The 25600-nt window shown below is 38.4% G+C and overlaps 1 protein-coding gene across 2 annotated transcripts in view; it reads right to left on the reverse strand.

Moving 5' to 3' along the window:
• The window catches only part of LOC126089920 (mediator of RNA polymerase II transcription subunit 30-like), a 124364-nt gene that overhangs the window by 14972 nt on the left and 83792 nt on the right, over positions 1 to 25600 (reverse strand). For both annotated transcript variants that reach the window (XM_049906947.1, XM_049906948.1), the window contains 3 exons: positions 25163 to 25390; positions 21104 to 21262; positions 14503 to 14604 (listed from right to left, as the gene is read on the reverse strand). In XM_049906947.1, coding sequence (XP_049762904.1) covers positions 14503 to 14604; positions 21104 to 21262; positions 25163 to 25390 — 489 coding nt within the window. The remainder of the gene's footprint in view (positions 1 to 14502; positions 14605 to 21103; positions 21263 to 25162; positions 25391 to 25600) is intronic.

A 25600-nucleotide genomic window follows, 5' to 3' on the forward strand; every position in this document is an offset into this window, starting at 1 on the left:
GGCAACATTGTCAAGTAAGTGTCACGGCCCCGTGGAGACAGTGAGAAAAGGTTCAAAAGGTGGTGTGCTAAAACTTAACTGATGACTAAGGCTTAAACAAAACAAAAAATAAGTAATATAGGTGGCATCCATCATTTAAAGATATGCATCATAATATCAAAGAAGGTTTGATATTTCAACAAAACTTTCGTATAGTAGATTTGGAAATTTGAAAAAGATACGATTAGAAATTTCGAACTCTTCCAAAAAATTCAGTTTCTTGCCTTTGTTGGCCATGAATAATTTTAAGGTTTTCCAAATCTGGAGGCTGATAGCCATTACATTTGAGATGCTGGGCAAAGGTGAAAAATTTTTTCACCTTACAATGTAAATAAGTTATACAGAACTGCAACCAGTCACTTTTTTGAATAATTATGTTTTATTCCATGAACCGGTTTTCGAACCTTTTCAGGTTCATCTTCAGATGGTTTCAGGAAGTTACATCATTATTGCTAGCATAATGCTGGGTGCTGGCTTGCGACAGCATAGGCCGCTTTTTTCGGTTAGTGTCCATCTGCCTGCCTCCATTTTGGTGTCCAGTTGTTATATCACTACACACACTTCCACACAAACTATATTAATTTGCACTCTGACAGCAAAACTTTTCGAGCATCCAGCATGCGCTTTATAACTGTTGCTGTTGAACCATTCATATGCATAACGAAAGAACACTGTAGTCTCGACTATTAATTTTTCCCTTAGATCCACAATGTGCAACAGCACACTTCTGGCTATATCAATTCAGCATACTAAAGTTCAAGTTGCTTTTTTTGAAGGGCTCTCCCATGAAACACACTCCATAACGAGCAACCTATCAGAAATTCTTTAAGCTAGGTGTACAGAATATTCCACCGACTATATAAGTCAAACGTGGAGACCTTTCGCTGTTAGGTTTAGTGAGCATCTACTGACAAAAAAGGTCATGTGAAAAAATTTTCCCCCTCTGCTCAGCACCTCAAATCTTCTGGCCATCGAACCCCACGTTTTTTTAATGTACCTTGAACACTATCAGGTGGTTTTCTTTTTCAGCATCCCAAAAAATTATGCCCTATCTTACAACTGATATAAAATATGGCAACGAAGCCAACAAAGGCAATAAACTGAATTCATTGGAAGAGTTTGAAATGTCTACGCATATCTTTCTCAAATTTCCGAATCTGATACACGAGCAAGTCTCTTCAAAACACGAGCTAGTCTCTTCAAAACACGAGCTAGTCTCTTCAAAACACGAGCTAGTCTCTTCAAAACACGAGCTAGTCTCTTCAAAACACGAGCTAGTCTCTTCAAAACACGAGCTAGTCTCTTCAAAACACGAGCTAGTCTCTTCAAAACACGAGCTAGTCTCTTCAAAACACGAGCTAGTCTCTTCAAAACACGAGCTAGTCTCTTCAAAACACGAGCTAGTCTCTTCAAAACACGAGCTAGTCTCTTCAAAACACGAGCTAGTCTCTTCAAAACACGAGCTAGTCTCTTCAAAACACGAGCTAGTCTCTTCAAAACACGAGCTAGTCTCTTCAAAACACGAGCTAGTCTCTTCAAAACACGAGCTAGTCTCTTCAAAACACGAGCTAGTCTCTTCAAAACACGAGCTAGTCTCTTCAAAACACGAGCTAGTCTCTTCAAAACACGAGCTAGTCTCTTCAAAACACGAGCTAGTCTCTTCAAAACACGAGCTAGTCTCTTCAAAACACGAGCTAGTCTCTTCAAAACACGAGCTAGTCTCTTCAAAACACGAGCTAGTCTCTTCAAAACACGAGCTAGTCTCTTCAAAACACGAGCAAGTCTCTTCAAAACACGAGCAAGTCTCTTCAAAACACGAGCAAGTCTCTTCAAAACACGAGCAAGTCTCTTCAAAACACGAGCAAGTCTCTTCAAAACACGAGCAAGTCTCTTCAAAACACGAGCAAGTCTCTTCAAAACACGAGCAAGTCTCTTCAAAACACGAGCAAGTCTCTTCAAAACACGAGCAAGTCTCTTCAAAACACGAGCAAGTCTCTTCAAAACACGAGCAAGTCTCTTCAAAACACGAGCAAGTCTCTTCAAAACACGAGCAAGTCTCTTCAAAACACGAGCAAGTCTCTTCAAAACACGAGCTAGTCTCTTCAAAACACGAGCAAGTCTCTTCAAAACACGAGCAAGTCTCTTCAAAACACGAGCAAGTCTCTTCAAAACACGAGCAAGTCTCTTCAAAACACGAGCAAGTCTCTTCAAAACACGAGCAAGTCTCTTCAAAACTTCAAATATTTTTGCCACCTGTTTTACTTTTTGGTTATTTTTATCTAAGCCTTAGCCATCAGTTAAGTTTTAGCACACTACTTTTGTGCCTTTTCTTACTGTGGCTCTATGGGAGTTTGATGCTTACTTTGGAGTCCAGATGCCGGCACGACAGCACATGCTCATAGTATTGTAAACAGACCATGTGTGTGTTCATGGGGCAGTTTCTTTAAGGGTGAGTTACCTTTGTTACTGACAGTCTTCCAGTTTAGCACTGCTTCTGGTTTCATTACTTCATGTTTTTACCAAAAAATTTTAGCTATTTCTTTATTCTTAATAGAGCCCAGTCATTTGAAAAGGTGTTTTAGCCTAGCAGTTCTATGTGTGTCTGCGTGTGCTCGAGTTTTTTCGGCTCACTGAATATGCCTATTTCCCTAAGTTAGGTACCCTTTTAAGTTAGTAACTTTCTTTTTCCTACTGTCTTTGCCTTCCAGGGATGTAATGAAGCACTGATTCTTGCTATCTGGCTGTTACCTCCCAGTCCTATGACAAAATTCTTAGTAACACCCAACATCTTGGTTATGATTAGCAAGAATTTTTGTCAGTAAGTTCAGTTATGGTGCAGTATTTTATGAGTTGAAATTTATACCCCTCACCAAACCTTGAAACACAAATGTGGCCCTGTGCTCCATAGTTCAATCAGTGTATGCCTTCCTCTAGTTATCTTTATTTATTCTTTTGCTATTGCCTTCAATACTATTTACACTTAACACCAGTTTGTAATTTCCCCACATTGTCTGATGATTCCCAAAACAGGCGAAACACATTACATGTGAAGATTAAATAAACGTATCTTGGGGAATCAAGACTGTTTTTCTGTTCAAAAGACCTATTACAATTGCTACACCAATACTACAGTGGTAGCCATGGAGTGGGATGATTTTAATGAACACCATTAATTTACTGGAACTAGACAAATAGCTAGTAGTTCTTGGGCTCTAAGGCATCCCTCTAATAGCAAATCATGAGACAACTACCTGAAGTACCAGAATTTCAATATGGCACCTTGGCTAAAGTCTTAGGCAAAAACTGGACCAGTAAAAATGAAGTTAAGAGTGCAAACAACTGCAAGATTTGTGACAAAGTGTTAAAAGGTATTCAATGTAGCAACTATCAATGTTTGTTTCATGAGAAGTGTTCCAAAAAAATTTTAACAGTCTATTCACAGTCCTGTCTTACCTGCATTAGTGATGGTTGTGGGCGCAAACGTAGACACACATCAGAAAAAGGACAAAATAATCAGAGCACTTCAAAGTGGTATGTTTGGTATAAACAAAAAATATACTGCTCTGAAAACTAGGAGTGCATTTTTGCAAAGGAAACACACATCTATCCATCACTAGAAGATCACAATAAAGAATCCAATGTAAACACAGTTGACATGATGACTCACTCTACGAAGTGTACTTCAGCAACAGAAGACAGCCTTTAACACCAGTTAACTGTAAAAAGTATCTCAGCTTCTTGTAATAACCGATTTTCAAAGGTATATGCTCAATGTACATCAAACGGCAGCTCAGCAGTGGTAAAACAGCTACAAAAGAAGAAAGTGAAACTATTTGGCGACAGTCGTGCACACAACATTCCAAAATTATTGATAAACAATGTGAATGACTAGTGTTCAAGTTTCTGACATCGTAAAGCCTTGAGCAAATTTCAATTGTGTAGCAATGAGTATTAATGAAGAATGTTCTGATCTCAGGAGGACTGATTGTGTTGTGCTCACAGAAGGTGTTAATAATGTCAACAGAAACAAAGCTAATGCCTTTATTAAAAAGCTGTTTACATTGCTGAAGTCCTCAAATTTCACCAATGTCATCATAATAACTTTGCCATTAAGGTATGACCTAACAGACTGGTGATGCGTTAACAAAGAAATTAGACTATATTATTTGAAGCTGAAAAGCTTCTGCACCAAGTTTGTGAATGTTAAGGAGATAGAAATTACTAAACTATGAAAGACACTGTTCCACACACCATGAACTGCACCTCAACAAACACAGTAAAACAATGCTAGCTTCTAACACAAGCAATGCTCTTTAAGAGATCTCTCTCGTCAACGAAAGTAAAAATAAGTTTGTTCTTGTACTAGGTGCTATCTCATTCCCATGGAATTTGGTCCACAAGAAACAAAATAACAAATGAATGCAATTTAGAATTAAAGACCCATGCAGGTGCCACATTCAACGAACGATTAAATAATTCACTGTTTGATTTAGTTCATAATAATTCCATAATGCATCTTGATATAGGCAGCTATTAGTAGGAATGATGAAAAAGTTGTATGAACTGGAAGTATTTCTGGAGAACACAAATTCTGCAGAACTTATATGCTTAAATGAACAATGGCTTAAAAGTGAAAACAGATTTGATAACTTCATTTTCAGATTACAATTTGGCAGCAAGTTTCTGTACGAAAAACTTGTTTGGTAGAATATGCATTCTAGTAGAAGATTCATTAAGCTTTGAAGAGAGAAACTTAATTGCTTGAACAAGGAGCTGTTATTTGGAAACCGCTGCATTGAACTTTTGGAACATGGCATATTAACTATTATCATATGCCATATCCTTGACTGTTCAGCTACATGTCTATTTGTAGACAAATCTGAAACCTTGCTGATTAGGTTGCAGGTAGGAAAGTTGTGTAAAAAGATCATAATTTGCACCGACTTCAAAATTTTTGGTTTATAATGGGGACTCATTTCAGTGAACTGCAGTACTCATTTAGTTAAAATGACAAGAATCTTTGGCAAGGTGGCACCATGTAAGTTGTATGTGTTGATAAAGTGAACAAAAGTTACAGTGAAGCAGTAAAAAGTGATTCTGTAGTGACGAATGGGGAAATTGTGAAATTAAATAAATGCTTAATGAGTCTACACTTCATAATGGACATATTAAGGGATAAAAATTCCCACATAACAAAAAATTCTGTGCTGTGAAAAGCTACAGACATCAGAAGTTCCTGACCTTCCAGCAAGTAGGCCTAAATTGCAAGACTGCAAACAAGTAAGTGTTGTAACAGCAAAAAAGGTATGAATTGCAGCAAATGCACCAAAGTTTGTTGATAGAAACAGGTATAATACACAATCAATAAGTGATCGTACTGACGGCAGTAAATTTACAGAACTGGATAATGAACACGGTGAATGCAATTTTGAAAGAGTGAGAAATATGAAAGAAAAATGTAACACCACATCCTCAGTAAAAAACTGTAATGAATCTCAGAAAACTAAAAAAACAAACAAAAACAGACAGTTAATAAGGAAAACATACAGTTCACAGTGCGAATATAATTATGGCAATGCAGTCAGCGACTAATTCAATGAACTCTGTAGTTCTGGTACTTTGAAACATACAATTAAGTGCAATGTGATTTTACTCTCCAACAGCCATGGAAGAAATCTAGCTGAAATCCTAAATAACTCACTCATCTTCAAGTGAACAGTGTTGTTAAGCCCGGAGCGAAAACAAGAAGAGTCGTAAAAGGTGCTAACCTGAAATGAAATTCTGCGTAGCAATGATTTTATGGTTTCTGTAACTGGTGCAAGTGATGTGGCAAGCAATGAAGTTTATGTCTGCATTGAAGCTCTGAAGAATTTTCTTGAAGAAAAGCAGAACAACTTGATTGTCGCTACTGTCCCACATTGGTATGTGTCTGACCCACAACTCGTGCGTAAACTGGGATATAAGAAAACAAGTATCAGAATTAAGGCACAATGTTCAAACGATGGAAATTGTTCAATTCTAAATATAGGAAAGCTGAGTAGACGTCAACACACCAATCATGGATTGCATGTAATTGTGCAGGTAAACATTATTTGCGTGAAAAATTAAATCAAATAATAAAAGGAAGGGTCAAACTGAAAAGCCTTGTGTATAAAAACAGTTTGTCCAGAAGTGAAAATAGCTCTAAAGACACTTTTAGAGTACAACAGCCTTCACTACGCACACATGAAGGCAAAGCACTTGACAACACCATAACTGACAGTAAATTCAAAATAATATGACAAAACGTCCAGTACGTTACCAACAAGCGGTAGTAGTGGTAGTAGTCCTCATTTTTCTTGTGAATGAACAAGGGTGAAAAACTGAAGAAATGCATATTATCTATTTAAGTAATTAAGGAATAATTCTTTTGTCATTTAGAGGAACTTGTTGATAAACTCACCTCATAAAAAACAGACTATAATAGTAGGCATTGTATAAATTACCTTAGATATACTGCTATGTTACAGTCCAATAATTACACCCATTTGAATTAAACACCAACGAGAGCGACGTGTGTCTTTCAGGCATGTACTGACCATGTCGTTACGAACTTAAGCAAGATGATCTTTTAGTTTGAATTGTTTAGAACCACATTTCAGTTCATAGTGCATTACTCATAGCTTCATTCAGACAAAGAAATAGTATCTCATGGGGACCTATTTACTAATAAAAGAAAGCTAGACTACCATTAAAGGTAACTCTGGCACACAAACTGGTATCGGGTAGGCCTACAGGAAACAGAAGATGTAAGTGGACAGTGAGACATATTTTATACAAAATAAACCGACTGTCTTCATCAAACGTGCCCAGTGATCAAAATACTAAGGAAAACTGACAGTTCCAAGGATCTTAAACCAACGTCATAAAATTAAAGGAAGATATGAAGGACTTATACATTTTCTTTAGAAACACCAAACTGCAGTACTTCCAATCTTCATACAAAGCCTGTAGGAAAACCTACAGTGACACACTTGAGACATTAAAAGCACAGATATATGCAGAACAAATTAGGCAATCCAGTAATACAGTGTGGAGTATAGTGAATTGTGTTTTGTACATCTCATGACGTACATTTACAATCCATTTGATTTGCATACAGGAGACATGTCAAAATTTATAAAATAATTACAATGATTTTTATATTAATAAATAATAGCACTACAATAAATAACAACACTCTAAGGATAACACAATGTACCCAGCTCAAATTTCCAGTTTGTCCCACATGAATTCATCCACTGAGTAATAACACTTCAGTGTCATTACCTCATATAGCTTTCTTTTAAGTGAACCTAAATTAATCTGCATCAACTTGTTCCTTTTTAATTTTTTACAAATTTTCATTCGCATGTACTGAGGTCCCTGGGCATACAGTCTGATGCAGTGGGTGGGAAGCATAAAATTTTCTTTGTTTCTGGTATCATGTGAATGGACAAAATTGTTTCCCTCAAATAATTCATGTTTGGTGTACAAAAATACAATAATCTCATATGTATAAGGATGGCAGAATTAGTATTTTAAGGTTTCTAAATAATGGTTGACATGGTTCTTTGTGATTTGGAGTGCACATATTTCATATGATTTTTTTCTATATTTTTAGTATCCGCACTACGTTTGTCGAGTTACCCCAAAAAACAATACCATACCTAAAATGGATTCGAAATTGCTTGTATATGCTACTTTCTGTGTGTCCGTGTCAGTTGCTGTTGAGAATATTTGCATTGCAAATGCAAAGCTGCTCAGTTTGTTTGCCAGGTATTCAATGTGTGCCTGCCAGCGCAAATTTTTATCTACATTTAAACCTAAGAATTTGACAGTCAATTTCTTCTATACCTTGGTTGTTGTGTACGATCTTAATCTGCTCACATTTTGACAGTTTGGTTCTAAACTGCATCACACGCATCTTAGATATATCTAAATTCAACCCATTTGGCTGAAACCAAGTTTCTAAGGTAGTGAGGGTACTGGTCACAGATTTGGGAAGTTTTTCCGAGCCCTGATCTTCAACTAAGGCAGAAGTATCATCTGCAAACATAACTGATGGGGAGTTGATATTTAATGATAGATCATTAACATAAAAGAAATAGGACTGGGCCTAATATGGTGCCTTGTGGAACACCGTGAGATATATTTTTTTCCAGAAAGAAAAATAATACGTGCCATTTGAAGAAATGCTAACTCTTTGCTTTCTGTTGGATAAGTAGGATTTAAGCCATTTTAAGGCACTGCCGCTAATGCCATACTTTTCTAGTTTGTAAACAAGCAATCAAATGCCTTTGTGAGGTCGCAGAAAATTCCTGTCACCTTATTTCTCTTGTCTAATGATTAACTTATTTTCTCAATGAAACTGTTTACTGCATTGATGGTGTTTTTACCCTGCTGAAAACCAAACTGATTGTTTAGAACAACAGAATATTTTGCAATGAAGTTTTGGATTTGTGCAACAGCAAGTTTTTCAAATATTTTGGCTAAGACTGGGAGAATCGAGATAGAATGATAATTTCCCATGATCTCTCTTGATCCTTCTTGAAGAGTGGTCTGACTTCAGCGTATTTCAGTACCTCTGGGAAACAGCCCTCTTCAAAACATTGATTTATTATCTTAGCTAGTGGGTTTGCTATTCTATTGTGTACCACTTGAATAACTTTGGTGGGTATTCCATCCCAACTTGCAGATTTTTTGTTTCTTAATGTTAGAATAGCATTTTCTACATCCTCCCCAGAAACGTTTGAGAATTTTGTAAAGTTTTCAGAGTTTTCGCCTAGGCCAGGGGGATTTACTTTGTTGTGATAATCTGTTACATCTACATCAGACTTTGCTACATTTATAAAGTACTCTGGTATTTGAGTTGGATTTACAGTAGTATTTCCTTCAATGTAAACTTTTGGAATTTCTTGGTTACAGGCTCTAACAACTAACTCAGATTTAATGACTGGCCACACAGCCTTTGTCTTGTTGTTATGATTTAAAATTAACCTGTTATTTGCCAGTTGTTTTTCTGCCTTGACAACTCTTTTAAATATGGTTTTAGAGAGTTTAACATATTTAATGAAATGAAGATATTGATTATATTTTAGTTCTCTGTGCAGTTTCCTTTTCGTTACACTGGAAATTTTTATGCCCTGGGTAATCCACTTTACTGTATTTGTTATTTTACTGCTGCAGAGTCTAGGTGGATATGTTTCATTAAAGTCTCCAAGAAAACTATTTAGGAATTTCTCAGAAGTTTTCGTTACTTGAGTTACAATAATCAAAAGGCCATGTTTTATCTCTTAGTTTCTCACTAAATGTTAGCAAGTTTTCTTTGTTAAAGTTCCTGCTCATATGGGTTCGCATACGTGAAATGTTCCTGTCTGTGGCAGCTCAATGAACAATGCACAATGATCTGAAATACCTAGATCTAGACAAAATTTATACACATCTTCATATACGTAATTAGTTAGAACATTGTCAATGCATGTTGCTGATTGCCCATTGTCTCTGGTAGATTCGAAGGAATTCAATTTGAAACCATATTTCTTTACTAAGTCAGTGAAACTTGAAGCGTGGCTACTGTCAAATATGATATCAATATTGAAATCAGCAGCTATTACAACTTTTTTCTTTTTTTTTCTGTAAAGGTCTTCTAGCATAATTTGAAGCTTAGATAAGAATAGTTGAGATTATTGTAACATTTGCTAGTGAGTCCACTATTTCTACACAACAGCTCTCTAACACACATTCTTCATTTAAATAATTAATACCGTTTGTGGCCTCATAATTTATATCACTACGTAGAAGGATACGTGAGCCTCCACGTGACTTGCTTCCTCTGCAAAAGCTACTTGCTAACCTGAAGTTCCCTATTTTGTTTAGAATTTTAATTGTGTCTTCAGTAAACCAGTGCTCATTTAAACAAACAACTTTAATATTTGCACATTCTGTCAGAATGATTTCCAAATCATCTATTTTGGAGCTTTTATTGTTAGAAGCATCAGTGTTAAAGCCATTTATATTCCAGTGGACAACATACCTACTTTGACTATCACTTACAGGCTTTAGCACATTTCCTGCCAGATGACTGACTGGTTCTGTCTTTCTTAATGCTACACAAGTTTTTTCACCCTCATCACTACTTATAAGTTCCCTTATTTTTTATGTGGCAAGTATCTACGAACATCTTACTGAATATTTTTGAGCCCAGCCTATTCAGATGTAGACCATCTTTGGCAAGACACTTTGCACTTAGAAATTTGTTGGGATCAATGAAAACGAATCTTAGTTTATTGCACTGTTCTTTAATATTGCCATTTTTCTCTGCACATAGCTGTCACTCACCGATCTTCTGTACACAATGCCACTTCTTATTATTATTCTGGAATTCGGGTAGAGTCTTCTGGCCAGTCGGATGAGGTTTCTTGTGTGGTTTACAATTTCTTCCTCACTGTTGTTTCGAAGCGAATTTGTTCCCACATGGATAAAAACACCTTTTGTATTTCTGCTATGCTTATCTGCTGCTTTCTCTCTTGAGTTTAAGATATTGTTTAGGTGTATATGCAATTGATGCATCCTGATTCCAGGTCAAACGCCCATTTCGGACTTTGGTAAAACAATGTTTCCCAACAATGAGTCACCTATAATAAAGAATTCACTTTCTGTCTTATTATAATGCTTCTTTCTGTCTTTTTTGTATGTTATGCTGGCCCACTTGTATTTGTTTGGTTCTTTAGCATCTTCAGTTTCTTTCTCTTTTGTAATGGCAGCTGAAATTTTTTGTTGTTTGTCAGTTGTATCACTCCGTGTATTTGCCGAAGTAGGCCAATCTAATACTGAAGTTTTTTCACATGTACAACACTTTTCACGCTTCAAGGCAATGTTTTCTTGCTTTAGTTATGTAATAAGGACCTTAAAGTGGAGGCAGCGACCATGCAGTGTGCAAGATCATAATAGAGAGATGCAATGAAAAATTGCTGAACGACCTAAAGGAAGTACATCACAGATTCATAGACCAATTTAATAAGATGAGTAGGGAGGATGTTACTGGACCGCCACAGGTGCTAAATCCCAGCACAGTCAGTAATTCGTTCTTCCTGATGTGTTACAGAATTGGAAATACTGAAAACCATTTCCAACTTAAAAGAAAATACATCCAGTGGCTAGGATGACATCTCACTAGTGGGAAACGATGTATTTCAGATTGTCAAGCCCAATCCGTTAAGAGATACCCAAAGACATTGCTGTGGTTTAGGACCATCATGGAAGTCCACTTGTGTGGCCAGCTATTCATGTGTCAGACACCAGGTTGATGAAGTGAGACCGCAATGATCAATACATGCAAAGATAACTTGCGCGGATACTCTGAGAATCAATGTGAATGAGGATAGTTAGCAACTCACCATAAAGATGATCGTTGAGCTCCAGACAGGCACATAGGAAAGACAATCACTCTCACAACTACATTTTTGGCCATGCCTTTTTCAGAAAACGAAAGAGAGAAAGAGAGAGAGAGAGAGAGAGAGAGAGAGAGAGAGAGAGAGACAGAGAGAGAGCACGCACGCGACTGCCATCTCCGGCCACTTCATCAACAGTCTCTGAGAATCAGATCCAAACAAACCTCTCCTCATACCTCCCTGTCTCTCGTCAGCAGCTGCTAGGCTAGTGGCAAGAAGTAGTGGCAGCACTGACTGCAAACTGAGGGGAGTGTTAGAAAGGGGAGAAGCAGTACGAATGAGGGAGTAGGGAAGCAGCACACATACTCAGCTGCACACAACCAGTGACGATGCACGACATCTTGGTAAACAAACCATTTTATCTTCAGAGACAAAGAAGATTTTTCCAGAGTGTTTTTTTTTTGTTTTTTTTTTTTTCAAATTTCCCTAATAAGTTTGAAATTCTCCGATTTCCAGAAATTGTGGCAACATTGTTAATGGATATCTGACCATCCAGCTGCTTCTATCTCACTGTCAAATTTAGATAAAGCTGTTAATAGTGAAATGAGTCAGGAACTTCAGCCAACAAAATATAAGTAGATTTATCTTGAGACTAAATGAAGCTTCCCAGCTGATCAGCAACTGGTATTCGGTGCACACCAAATTACAACCCTTTTGTATCAGAATTCATGAGTGTTTTCAATGAATGTTTCCCCTTTACAACAGCACATCACAAAAACTGTAAAAAAGACTTGTGCATAACTGAAGGTATCGTCCTCTCTAGAATTAGAAAGAGGAAACTGCACATGGAAGCAAAGAACAACCTTGATGGAGAGTTTGTCAGGTATGTCAACAAATGCAAAGGAATATTTGGCAGAGTAGTTAAACTGGCAAAACAAATGGCGAACAGTAAATACATGTCAAATGCCACAAATAAATGAAAAGCTGTATGGCAGATTGTTAAGACTGAAATAGGTGCTGAAAAAAACAAAGTTTTAATCCTAAATTAGAAATTGAGGGGGAAATGATTACGAACTGCAGACATATATGTGACAATATAATGTAATTGGACAGACGAAAAATCTACTCACAAGCAGCAGCAGGATAACACATATATAAAAGGAGATTATACTTATGCAAGCTTTTAGAGCCAGTGTGTCCTCTTGCCATGAGTAAGACACTTTGGCCCCAAAAGCTCGCATTAGTATAACCTCCTTTTATGTGTTTATTCTCCTGCTGCCACTTGGTGAGTAGGTTTTTGATCTATCCATTTACATTATATTGTCAAAAACTGTTTATTTTCGTTGTTATAGACATTCGTTGAGAACTCAACCAGTATTTTATAACTACAAACAAAACTGATTATTTCCTTGCTCCACACCTAAGTCCCAAAATAACGCAACACACACCAGGAGAATTCAAATTTACTCGTGCATTCTGCTATGAAGTGGCTAACGTTATGAAAATCCCTAAAGAATCAAATCTGTAGCCTGGGACAAAATTCCAACAAAAATAAAGGCAGGAGTCTACATTACTAATATGGAAACCACATCTAACAATGGAAAATCCAGGAAGGAAGATAACAATATTACATAAGGAAAGTTGCTTCTTACCATATAGCAGAGATGCCGAGTCACAGATAGGCACAACAGAAAGATTCTCACAATTATAGCTTTCGGCCATTAAGGTCTCAGTCAACAACAACAACAACAACAACAACAACCACCACCAAACACGGAACTTGCACATGCAACTGCAGTCTCAGGCAACTGAAACCACACTGCAAGCATCAGCACCAGTGCATGATGGGGAGTGGCAACTGGATGGGGCGGGCTCATAGCAAACAAAACGGAAAATGGCAGGATCATTTATTATGAACATTATGTTGATGACATCTTAATAATATACATCCCAAAATACAATTTACAGTTGAACACCGAACACAAGAAGTAATTAATTTTTTTGACCTAAACATAACCTGCCGTAACAATAAAATCCCAAATTTATAGAAAATCTACTATATCAGATGTCATTATAAATAACACATCATGCCACCCAAAACAATACAGATGAGCAGTTTTCGGATCAGCACTCAACCATCTAAACAAAATGTTTATGACCCATTCATAGTTGAAAAATTAGATGAAAAGATAAAAACCAAGCAAACAGTGTCAATACCACTGTCATCAATAGAAGAAGAAACTAAATATATCTCCATACCATTCCTCAGTAACATCTCATACCAACTTGCAAAATGGTTTAAATCACACCGAGCCAAAATAGGTTACCACACAACCAACGAAATACAAAACAAAATGGTTTATAACACCTTTTCAAAAATCTGGTACATATAAATTATCCTGCGACAGTTGCTCCTGCTACTACATAGGGACTACAGGACAAAATTTTGAAATCCGATACAAAGAACACACAGATGCACTACGTTTACAAATTTAAGGGGCCTAGTCTTACAGCCCACCTAGCACAAATAGGTCATTCAGTTACAAACATCAAAACAAACCTCCATATCCTACAAGCTGCAAAACAAAGGAATAAAAATGCATCTCCTGGAACAACTAGAGATTTTTGCTCATAAGAAAAAAGCCCCCCCCCCCACCTTCTTAAATGAACAAACAGATTTAGCAAATAACCCATTCTACCAAAATTGTGGAAAATTTAATTTAGTATTGTAGCCTTTATTATTCTCTTTTTCAGCATCATGATCAATTAGCAAATAGGCAGATGACTGATCCCTTGACAAATTTTAGATGGAAGCTTAGCTTTGAGATCATTTTTCGTCTGAACTGTTTTGGTCCCACTGGGAGTGAACTAGACCTTACATCCCTCTTCATAGCTGATTTAAGTACTGCTAACATATAAAATTAGTACTGCAAATAAATAGCAACTGTAACCTTCAATGTTCAATGATGACATAAAAATGAACTTAAAAAAGATACATCGAGACATTATGAAGCAGTAATTAAATATACAATTAACAATGAGATAACCATACCTCCATAATCTCTTTGTTTTCATCACATGCCAAACGGTATGATTCAGATGTTTTCTTCTCATCTGATTTCATATCCCATTCTTCTTTCAACGGAATTAAGCTCTGTAAAGTTGTTGAAAGTTTATTAGTAGCAATGATACCACTGGAATAAGTTATAAAGGATTAAATGCTTGCAATACGCATATATAAAATAAATACCAGCTGAAAGTAAAAGGTTTCACTGCCAATTTCTTCACTAGTAATAAAGGTGTTAAACATATATACAGGGTGATTATAATTAAAGTTAAACTTTCAATCCGCTGTAGAAATAATACCACTGGTCCGAATGAATCAAATTGCAATGGAATATTATCAGAGAAGGGGGAAAACGTATGGCAGAAGAAAAATAAGTAGTTACAAAATGTAGCAATAGATGGTGCTGTAAGCATTACAATTTAATATTGGTGAACTACAAATGACAAATGAATCATACAACAATGCCTAAGGTGCATGTTTGATGTTTAACAAACTGTACTATTCCATGTGCATGGATATACAGGTGTGATACTGTTAGCTACGTAAGCCCATGCACCACAGCAAGATCTTATCACATTGGATCGGGAAGATCTCCGTAACTGTCCTGAGGCCAAGAACTGCATAAAATGCATCAATCAAAATCAAATCAGATTATTCATTTCTGTGTGACTGGCGCAAAACATGTTCAATATGCCGTCCACCATTTCCTGCAACAAGCTGAAATTAGAAACAGCACATTCCACAACTGACTGAAGTGTTCCCAGTGCAACGTTCAGAATGTGTTGCGCAATGTGTGCCTTCAACACAGCAAAGTTTGGAATCGCAACACTGAACACAACATCTTTCAGATAGCCCCGCAACCAGAAGTCACATGGATTAAGACCAGGTAAGTGCGACGGCCAGGCTGTAGGGAAATGGCAGCTGGTAATTGTAGCATTTACAAAATGGCACTTCAGCTGCTGCTTGACTGGATTTGCAATGTGCAGTGTGTGCCAAGTTGCATAAAAATAATCCCATCCACGCTGTTGGAGAGCTGGAATGATGTAGTTCCGCAAAAGACACTCATAGCACTTACCAGTGACAGTACAGGTAATAGGACTGGAAGCACCTGTCTCTTCGAAAAAATATGGTCCGATGATAAACGATGCTGTAAATCCGCACAAGACTGTGACCTTTTCAGGATGAAGTTCTACTGGTTGATTTGCTTGTGGATTTTCCATTGCCCATATTCAATTCGCCATTTCTGTGTACCGACAAATATCTTGTCAGATAGAAGGGGGCTTCGTCTGTCCACAAAATCTTCCATGGCCAATAATTTTCCACTTTCATGCGAGCAAGAAATTCTAAAGCAAAGGTCTCTCTTGCTGGCAGGCCAACAAGAAGCAACTTGTGCACATGGATAATTTTCAATGGATAGCAAAGAAGAATTTTCAATGGATAGCAAAGAAGAATTTTCAATGGATAGCAAAGAAGAATTTTCAATGGATAGCAAAGAAGTATGTTTCATAGGATTTTATGCACCGTGCTCACAGTTACGTTCAACATTCAGGCAACTCTCCGTGCACTACACATTTGCACACCACCACTCATCTCCTCCTGCTCTGCTTGGCCACTGCTTCCACTGGTGTCTAATCCATTTCCTCCCTCTATCAGGTTGCACACCAGAATAACCTGTCTTTTTGAATTTCTGAATCGTTTTCTCCAGACCCACGGCAGTCATCAGACCAACACCTTTTTTCGAACCCTTCAGTGTCCAGAATGTCTACAGAGCAACGTGTGCACAGTCATCATTCTTGTAATACAGCTTTACAAGTAGAATGCAGTCCTGCATTGAGACAGTCATGGCTACCATCGCAGACGGGAAAGGAGGAAAAGCTGTGTACCTTGCGTGTTTATACCAACTTCAATGGGTCCTGCACATGACAGTTGTTTTCATTTAGCTAATTGACACATACAGCACCATCTATTGATCAATTTTCACACTATTTTTTTTTCTTCTGCATACGTTTTGCCCCTTCTTCAATAATACTCTGTTGCAATTTGACATCATTGTGACCAGTGGTTTTATTTCTACAGTGTTTTGAAAGTTTAACTTTAATTATAATCACCCTGTACATAGAACCGCAAGCTATTTACTGAACTGCTTGTAACGCATGACCTTCAAGTGTTTTACACAATCCTAACTTCAACAAGCAATCTATCAAAAGTAGCAATTTAATATTTCCCTGTGAGACACATTCAATGAAAACCGGCTCGAGGTCTTGTGAATTGTGGTTTATTTGTCTCATAACATACATAATCTGAATAATTTGATTCAGTTACAGGAGACACGTCAAATTGTGCTAAAATTTCACCATAAACAAAGAACAGTTGATGTTAACAGACAGCATCATAGTAATAATACAATTCACACACACACACACACACACACACACACACACACACACACACACACACACACACAAAAAAAATCAACACTTAATTACCCCTTGCTGAAATTATCATTTCATCCTGCATGAATTCTTCTATTGAATAGTAACATTTCTCCCACAGAATCTGCGTTAGCCTCCTGATCAGTCACAAAATACTAGGCCTTGTGAGTCCCAGAAAAGCATTAACAACATTTCACTTGCAGACAACTAAGATTTGTAACTTCTCTCAGTGGATGAACACAAATGTTTCCATTTAAGACTGCTGTTTCGATTCAGGTTCAAACCTGTGCTGACAAGTTACAATTCCACCTAGAATCGACGCGCAAGTCGCCGAAGTGGCGTCAAATCAAAAGACTTGCACCAGGTGAGCAGTCTACCTGACGGGAGGCCCTCGTCACACGCCATTTATTTATTTATTTATTTATTTTCCACCTAGAAAGTCATTTAGGTAACACAAAAAAACCGTTGATTAAAAAAAAAGCAAACATTTATGTCCTAAAGAATATCACTAAACTTTATTGGAACCAAAATCACATGCATTTTGCAAAAAGTTTACAATGCATGAATGACAATGTGCTCGCCAACTGTAACACTGCACACATCCATATTTCTCACAATTTTTACGCAAGTATCTTACCAAGTGAGGTCATTTATGCTATTTTGTAGCATGATGGTTGAAACAGCAACAAATATTGTTGGCATCCAACCTTTCAAATTTTAGTTACATTAAACACTTACAGCTTCTGTACTTTAAAAACTTTAAACCGTAATGTTCAAATATTCTTGGGTAAAATTAAGCTAATTTTGCATTTTTGAAAAGTAAATGTGAGTGAATATTGCTTTTCTGGCCTACATATTTCTAAAGAAACTGAAATTTCATAGTGATCAATAGCGTTTCTGTTTCATTTGAACAGCCAACTACTTGTCCCTGAGTATGCCAACTTGGCCCACAGAAAGTTTTACTTAATATTATTAACAGTAGTTCTCCACTACCGGTAACTCAATCTGTCATATTGATCATTTAAGTACCTCATATTGTGCGCTTACAATTAAACTAATGGTGTTCAGAGTGCCACAGTGCTGGCTGCCTACATTGCAGGATGCTGCAACATCTTCGTATGTTCATTAATAGGTGCACTTGCGGAGTATACTGGAAAAAATAGTTACACTTTCTATCACCAGGAGAAAATATGGCACTGTAAGCAGTCAGTACGTGGCATGGCTGCATAAAAGAGGGAGAAATGATCAGACAGATGGTTATGTTGGTTCTGGCACATTTACTAGGATGGTCACGAGTTATGACACACATTCAGTACTGTGTCCTCACTCAGCAATATGCTGCATATGTAACATGGCATGGTCGATTGTTTACAGCAAATCCCTTGTTATCAGAGTGATGTATATATGTACGCTATCCTTCAGATCAGGAAGAGTCCCAGTAAATCCAGGATGGACACGATCTTTCAGATGTCCCCACAACCAGGAGTCGCATGGATTGAAGTTGGGAGATCTGTAAGGTCACACGTCTTTCAATTGTGAAGAGACGATGCCGTCGTTACCAAAAGTTTCTCTAAGCATCTTCTTCATCTGGCAAGTGACATGTGGTGTCACAAATCTTGCATGAAAATATGGTCTGACACACTTTCATTCTTGTAATGCTTCAGTCAAGTGTTGCAGGAGGAGGTCCACACAACATGCGGCTGTTGCTGAACCTCCAATGTGTCATCTCCTAGATGAAAAACAGACAGAGACTGAAGGAGTTTGAGTAAACACACCACAGAGTCGCATAAGCTGAGTGCAGTGGATGTTACTGCACAATATGTGGCAGAGTAGAACGCCAAATGTGACAGTTCTATTCTTTCACGGCACCATGTAGAGTATAATGTACCTCATCCATCCGAAGAATATTCCCTGGCCCCAAGTCATCCATTTTCATTTGTGCGAAAAAAATGACTGGCAAAATCACAGCATTGTAGCCTATCTTGAGCCCCATTTGCTGCACATTCCGAATGTTTGAGGGATGCCAGTGTAAATATGTACTGCATAATCTTTTGAACTGTTGGCTAGAGGGAGACAGTTACATTGACTTTTGGCACGCTTTAATTTTTCCAGAAATCCTCTATTTCGCCATATCATTCCACAAACTCGAATTTTCTTTTTAATTAACTTCTCTGCAAGTTCTACACTGTTGTTATAATTATCCATGTGGAGGTGATGCAACCTGAAATAAGAAGCTGTAAATAGTTCCAGCACTGTTTTTGCTGAAGGCTGTCCAGCGCCACAAAAAATCGAATGAGGAAATGTATCCAGTACTCTAATCAAACAGCATACGAGTGAGTATGCCATATTTCATAATTTTCGACGGATTGTAAACTTTAAAATTTAACCATCTTCACTAGGGTATCATTCCTTCATCAACTGAGATGTTTTGACTTAGATTAAAAGTTTCTTTGAACTTTTTGGAAAAATAACCAATAACGAACTGCACTTTGAAAAGCTGGTCAGCATTATCCAGTTTGTTGCTGTTGTCAGGGTAATGTAATTTATAATATTTGGCTGAATCAGTTGTGTGACATCATTTTGCGAAACACCGTTGTCTTTCAACGGATTTGTTGGCCAATAATCACTGATCGTTGCCTTTTTTTTTTTACAATTTCCATAAGGATAGCAAGCAAAAACCGTTTTCTAAGTTCGGGTCCCATAACATCGACAAATTTGGCATTTTTTAAATCCAGTTTCCTTGTATTGCAATTCTGACTGTAGTACTTGTCGGTTTCATTGCTAATATATTCAACTAGATCATTTCCCATATATAATTCTACAATATCCTCGACGCTCTGTTTATCTCTAGGAAATGTGTTTGGACCTGGAGATCCTTCAAATTTATTATTGATTCTCGGTAAATCAAAGTCTGACCACTATGCACTGTCTTCTTCGTCTGATTCATCCATATCAGTTGGCAACCGTAGTGTTCGCCAAATTCTTCTTTGACGTATTTCACTACCTTCCAACAACTCTGCTTCACTTTCATTTTTTTGATATCCAATGTCTTCTTCCCAATCGGTCAAGTTGTCCAGAACGTCACACACGACGTCCAACGCATTTACCGTAAATAATCACATCGTCTTTTTTGGCGGCCAAAAGGGCACAAGCACTATGTACGTAACTTACTGTTACCTAAACAAAACACCAACAGAATGCAAAAGATACTGAAGTGCTGTCGTCAGCCACTGAGCGATACTATGCATACGACACCACTGTGGTGTCACCGGATGGCATAGTGTTAAGTGATTCCCATAAAGGGGCCTGAGCTCATGGTGCCCCTTGCACCTACCACTGTTGACCTCTGTTCACCATCTAGCCCATCTGCAGTGATGTGGGCACATATGGCATGGAATCTCATTGACTAGGTTAGAATTGTCTTCAGTGATGAGTCCCATTTCGAGCTGACTCCCAATGACCAAGGAGGACATGCCTGGAGATGCCCTGGACAGCGGGGGGATACCAACCTGACTATCACCTGCCATACAGCCAGACAATCAGAAGCGATAGTCTAAAGGGCCATTTCATTTCAGAGCAGGACTGCTTTGACTGTCATCCACAGCACCCATTATGTCAATACTCTATGCTCCAGTTTGTTGCCCTTCATGGCAAGCCACTTTGGGCTTACGTGTTCACCACCACGTGGTAAGAGTTTCTACTGCCTGTCTTCATGCTGCCAAACCCTACCTTGGCCAGCAATGTCACTGAATCTCTCCCCAACTGTTAGGAGCATTATGTTCAAGAACCTCCAATTGGCTCATAATTTTGAGAATCTAATGCAGCAATTGGACAGAATTGTGGCGCACTATCCTTTCAGAGGACTCCCAACAAGTATATCAATGAATCCCAAGCTGAATAACTGCTTGCATAATGATCAGAGGAGGATCAATGTGTTAGACTTGCTCAATTTGTGAAGCTCTTTCTCCTCAATAAATCTTCCATCTTTTCTGGCATTATAATCATTCGTTTGTCTGTACATGTACATCATACTACCTATTTCATTTCCATTCAGATGCCCAGCTGCCGCTGCCCCACCACCCCTTGTGTTCTTGTCTGTTAATGTTACTTCTACAGTCAATTGTAAATACATTTTGCTCAGATAATGTACTCACCTCAATGTGCGTATACTCCATACCCTGACAATTTTCATTGCATTTATCATATATTAACCTTAATCTCTTGAAAAGAATGCGAACATTTCGGATCTGTTCCTGAAGTTTTGCCTTCCTTTCAGCGCTTGTGTTTGTTCCTTGTGCTGTGCCATTTGGGGGCTGCAAAGAAAAAAAAAGGTGCTGAGTAAGTACGATGATATATTCTTGTCAAAATGTGCTATCACCGATGATATGCTATGGATCCTAGGGAAAATATCATGGCTGCAGAAGTTTTAAATACACCTGCTCAGAATTACTCCGTGAAGAAGGAACAAGTCAGTCCACTCTTCTTGAAATGTCACATAGATAAACAATATATGAGGTTATTGGTCAAGCTTTGGAGCTGTAGGAATTACTGTTCATTTTGATATGAGTCAAGATCATGAAGTGTCTCACCAGTGTAGCTAGAATCTGTAGCTTGATGAGCTTTTGGATGCACAAGAGCTGCTCAGGCTTAGTAAGAGGTAGTAAATGATGTGAATGTCCAGAAGGATATTTTTCCAATATTTTCAAATAATTGGACAGGAAGAGAAGGGCAAGATCATCCATGAAGAACCACAAGCAAAGCAACATTTGCTTCTTGTTCAGCAGTTACTCCATTAATAGGTAACAAAATAAGTATACTTGAAAAAAGAGACAGCATTGGTCGTATATTTTTCTATTGCAAAATCGATTTTCTGTCACTGAGTGACCATCTTCAGTGCTATATTGTATAACAAATTGGGATGCACTGTTGTTACTAAGCTTACGGCAATCACATAGACTATGTGATTGCCGTAAGCTTAGTAACAACAGTGCATCCCAATTTGTTATACAATATAGCACTGAAGATGGTCACTCAGTGACAGAAAATCTATTTTGCAATAGAAAAATATACGACCAATGCTGTCTCTTTTTTCAAGTATACCTGTTACCTGGTCGTAGTGCACAAGACAACATGGAGTCGCCAATCAACAAAATAAGTGGTCCTGAAACAATGGAGAAGGCAGCATGATCAGCAACCACACGAGATGTTGACCACACTTCTTGTTGCAGTGCAGTCTAACTAGAAGCACAAAGCTCATGTCCATACTCATAATTAAGAAGTCAATACTGTACCTGTGTCAACTGCTATTACCGTTATTACAATGACCATTGCTTGTAACACAGACTGTTTAGACTGATTCTGCAACACCAGTACACAGTTGTATTGAACTCTGCACATCATGATCATAGTCCGCCCCCGGTAGCTGAGAGGTCAGCGCGACAGACTGTCGATCCTAAGGCCCCGGGTTCGATTCCCGGCTGGGTCGGAGATTTCTCCGCTCAGGGACTGGGTGTTGTGTTGTCCCAATCATCATCATTTCATCCCCATTGACACGCAAGTCGCCGAAGTGGCATCAAATCGAAAGACTTGCACCAGGCGAGTGGTCTACCCGACAGGAGGCCCTCGTCACACGCCATTATACCGTGATCATAGAATAAAACACAATAGACAATACAGTGGTTGTGATGCTATTCTATGATCTGTACATCGTTGTAGATGTAGCATTGGTAAAATCTGGGAACAGTTACATTGACAGTAACTGGCACTTCTCTAGCAACAACTGATACAGCAAGAAAAACACCAGGAACAGCAAGAAAAATGTTATCTGTAGCAATGTGAACACCACCAGCAGCAACAGCCCCTGCTGAACTGGCTTCTGCGACAGTCCACTTCATCTACTGTGCCGATTGGAGAGTCCTCGTTTTGATTCCTGTCACCACATTTGCACCCCAAATTAACAAAGGATCAGGACTCATATGTTCCATGGCTTTGGCAGCATTTTCAATCATTCTAGGCAACAGATCCACAATCTCAATAGTCTTTCATCATGTTTGTTGCCCAATTCTAAGATTGATTGATTGATTGATTGACTGGATTGATTTAATTTCCAGCTTGGAACTAGTTCATGCAGTAAAACTAGAAGAATTATCATTTGAGGGGGGTTGGGTTGTTTGGGGCAAGAGAACAAACTGCGACGTCATCGGTCTCATTGGATTAGGGCAGGATAGGGAAGGAAGTCGCCCATGCCCTTTCAAAGGAACCATCCCAGCATTTGCCTGGAGCGATTTAGGGAAATCACGGAAAACCTAAATCAGGATGGCCGGACACAGGATTGAACTGTAATTCTCCCGAAAGCGAGTCCAGTGTGCTAACCACTGCACCACCTCGCTCGGTATCATTTGAGGAAGTAAGTGACTTATTAGGCTACAGTTTGTAGCCTGACTAACAATCGACAAATTTTGCAGACAAAAATAAATCATCTTATTGCTCATGAGTTACTGACTTGTTTGTCTAGTAGTAAATGTAAATTCACTGTGGAAAGTATCAAACATCTCATGCAGATTCACAAATCCATGACCTTACGTTTTGCTATGCCTCTGCCAGGGAACTTTGGGAGAAAGCTTGAAATCAGAAGGTCTATTGTTAAGAGGAAGTGCTGTGCACAGCTGAGGATTCTGAGGAGATACTCCACACAATAGACAAACAGCTGCAGATGGCACTGTCTTATCACATGTAAACAACTTGGCTCAGCACTGGTCATCTTTTTCCTCTTAGGACTGATCAGACCAAACATGAAGTTGGCCAGGTGTCTACATTTTTGTGCATTGCAAGAACGCAGTGCCACATTTTGTACTAGTCTTCTGATAGTAACTTATGAAACAGCATTTCCTCACCATTTTATCAACCCTATCACACACAGAGCTCTGCATCACAGTGAGCCATTTATGTGTGGAAAGTGTTTTGGGGTAAACATCCTCAATTCACATGTCCGACAGCAACTCTGACAACACAGATGATAAGAGCTCCTTGCATGAAGGTACAGACCTGTGTGCACCTTCTTTCTGTAGACGGCATGTGTGTCTTGCCGTGTTCCCATAGAAAAAGGTGTCTTCTACATACCAGGAGAAGTGATCAGGATTGAACCATGCAGTTTTTAGTGCCATCTCCTCAAAGTGCTCTGTACTGAGACCGGTAACACTAGGGGGCAAGTGACAAGCCCCTGACTATGCTACCAACTTGTTCACAGAACTCTCCACATTTAGGTTGTGATGAGTGCATGTTCAAACAGCTTCACCATTTGAAGATCAAAATTATCTGGTAAGGGCACCAAGGCACCTTTAAGTGGTATTCGTGTGAAGAGAGATGTTATGTTTAAGCTTACACGCCCTTCAGCTGCATCTCTCAGTATGGTTCCGAATTCAGCCGAGTTCTTCATATGATGACTACAGTGTCCTACTATGGTTTTCGGAAGGGAGGCTAGATACATGGCCATTCCATACTTGAGTGCATTAATGATGTTGATTATAGGCTACAGTGGTGTACATTCTTTAAGAATTTTATGCAAGCCACACAAGCATTGTGGTAGTGGAGTCTTTGGATATAGTGGCTCCAGAGTCATCATCTGGCAGGCTATGGTGTTTATCAAGCAGAATCAGCTACAAAATGCCGTAAGTGTTTACGTCTGGAATTTGTCTGAAATGCCACTCTGCTTCCATCTTTAGAGATTATGGTTCAACCAAAGGAAAGACATTTCTCCCACATAAATCTGAAGGCATTATCGAAGTTTCCTACCCAGCTTGAAAATACCACTATGATACAACTTCTTGGGAACACTTCACAAAGTGACAGTGATGAATGTCTAGACAATGTAGATCACATTAGTTCTGACTTTTCCAATTTAAGATGCTTCTTAGATCATGTGATGGACATCATTTCTGAACTGATTCTTCATTAAGTGATATGCATGTTTTTCATGGTAATTAAACTTGGATAGAGCCAAAGATCTCAAAAACAGATGCCTAACCAGAAACAACATAAAAGGACAACTAAATGTTCACACATTTGTTTATTTCACTATATATATTTATGCTCATAACAACTTCTGTCATAGCAGTGCTTCCTCAGTTCACAAGCAGCAGCCAGGTGGGGCAGGTGAACTATGAGGAGTCAGTACACTTTCTCTTCCACTCGCTATGAATGTGGATTACACTAACCTGAATTGTTTTAAGTGCCATGAAGACTTCCTGTGTACGGGCTACAATATCTTGAACAGTTTCTTGGCCAAACCGGCAGAGGGAAGCTGTGTTGATTTCTTTTGATTGTGCAGGCTGCTGTGGAACTTGCTGCTGTGGCTGTTGCCCTCCAACTCCAACTTGAGACTGCTGGGCTCCTTGAACTGCTGCTACCTGCTGTTGCTGCTGGATTTGCTGCTGAACAGCTGCCTACAAAAAACATTTATATCAAATGTAATTTTAAATATATGTGACCCAAACTAATATTTTTAAAAGTGAATGGTGATGTTAGGATTACAAGTATGGTAAAGCAGCACATGGGGGCAGGAGGCAAGGCGAAGGTAAGCAAACATATTCTGTATGATCTCATGAAGTATGATTAGCCCACTCTGAATCAGTTATTTTACAGATGAGAAGTCT

This window comes from Schistocerca cancellata, chromosome 1 (assembly GCF_023864275.1).
Source record: "Schistocerca cancellata isolate TAMUIC-IGC-003103 chromosome 1, iqSchCanc2.1, whole genome shotgun sequence".
In the NCBI taxonomy this organism is placed as follows: domain Eukaryota; kingdom Metazoa; phylum Arthropoda; class Insecta; order Orthoptera; family Acrididae; genus Schistocerca; species Schistocerca cancellata.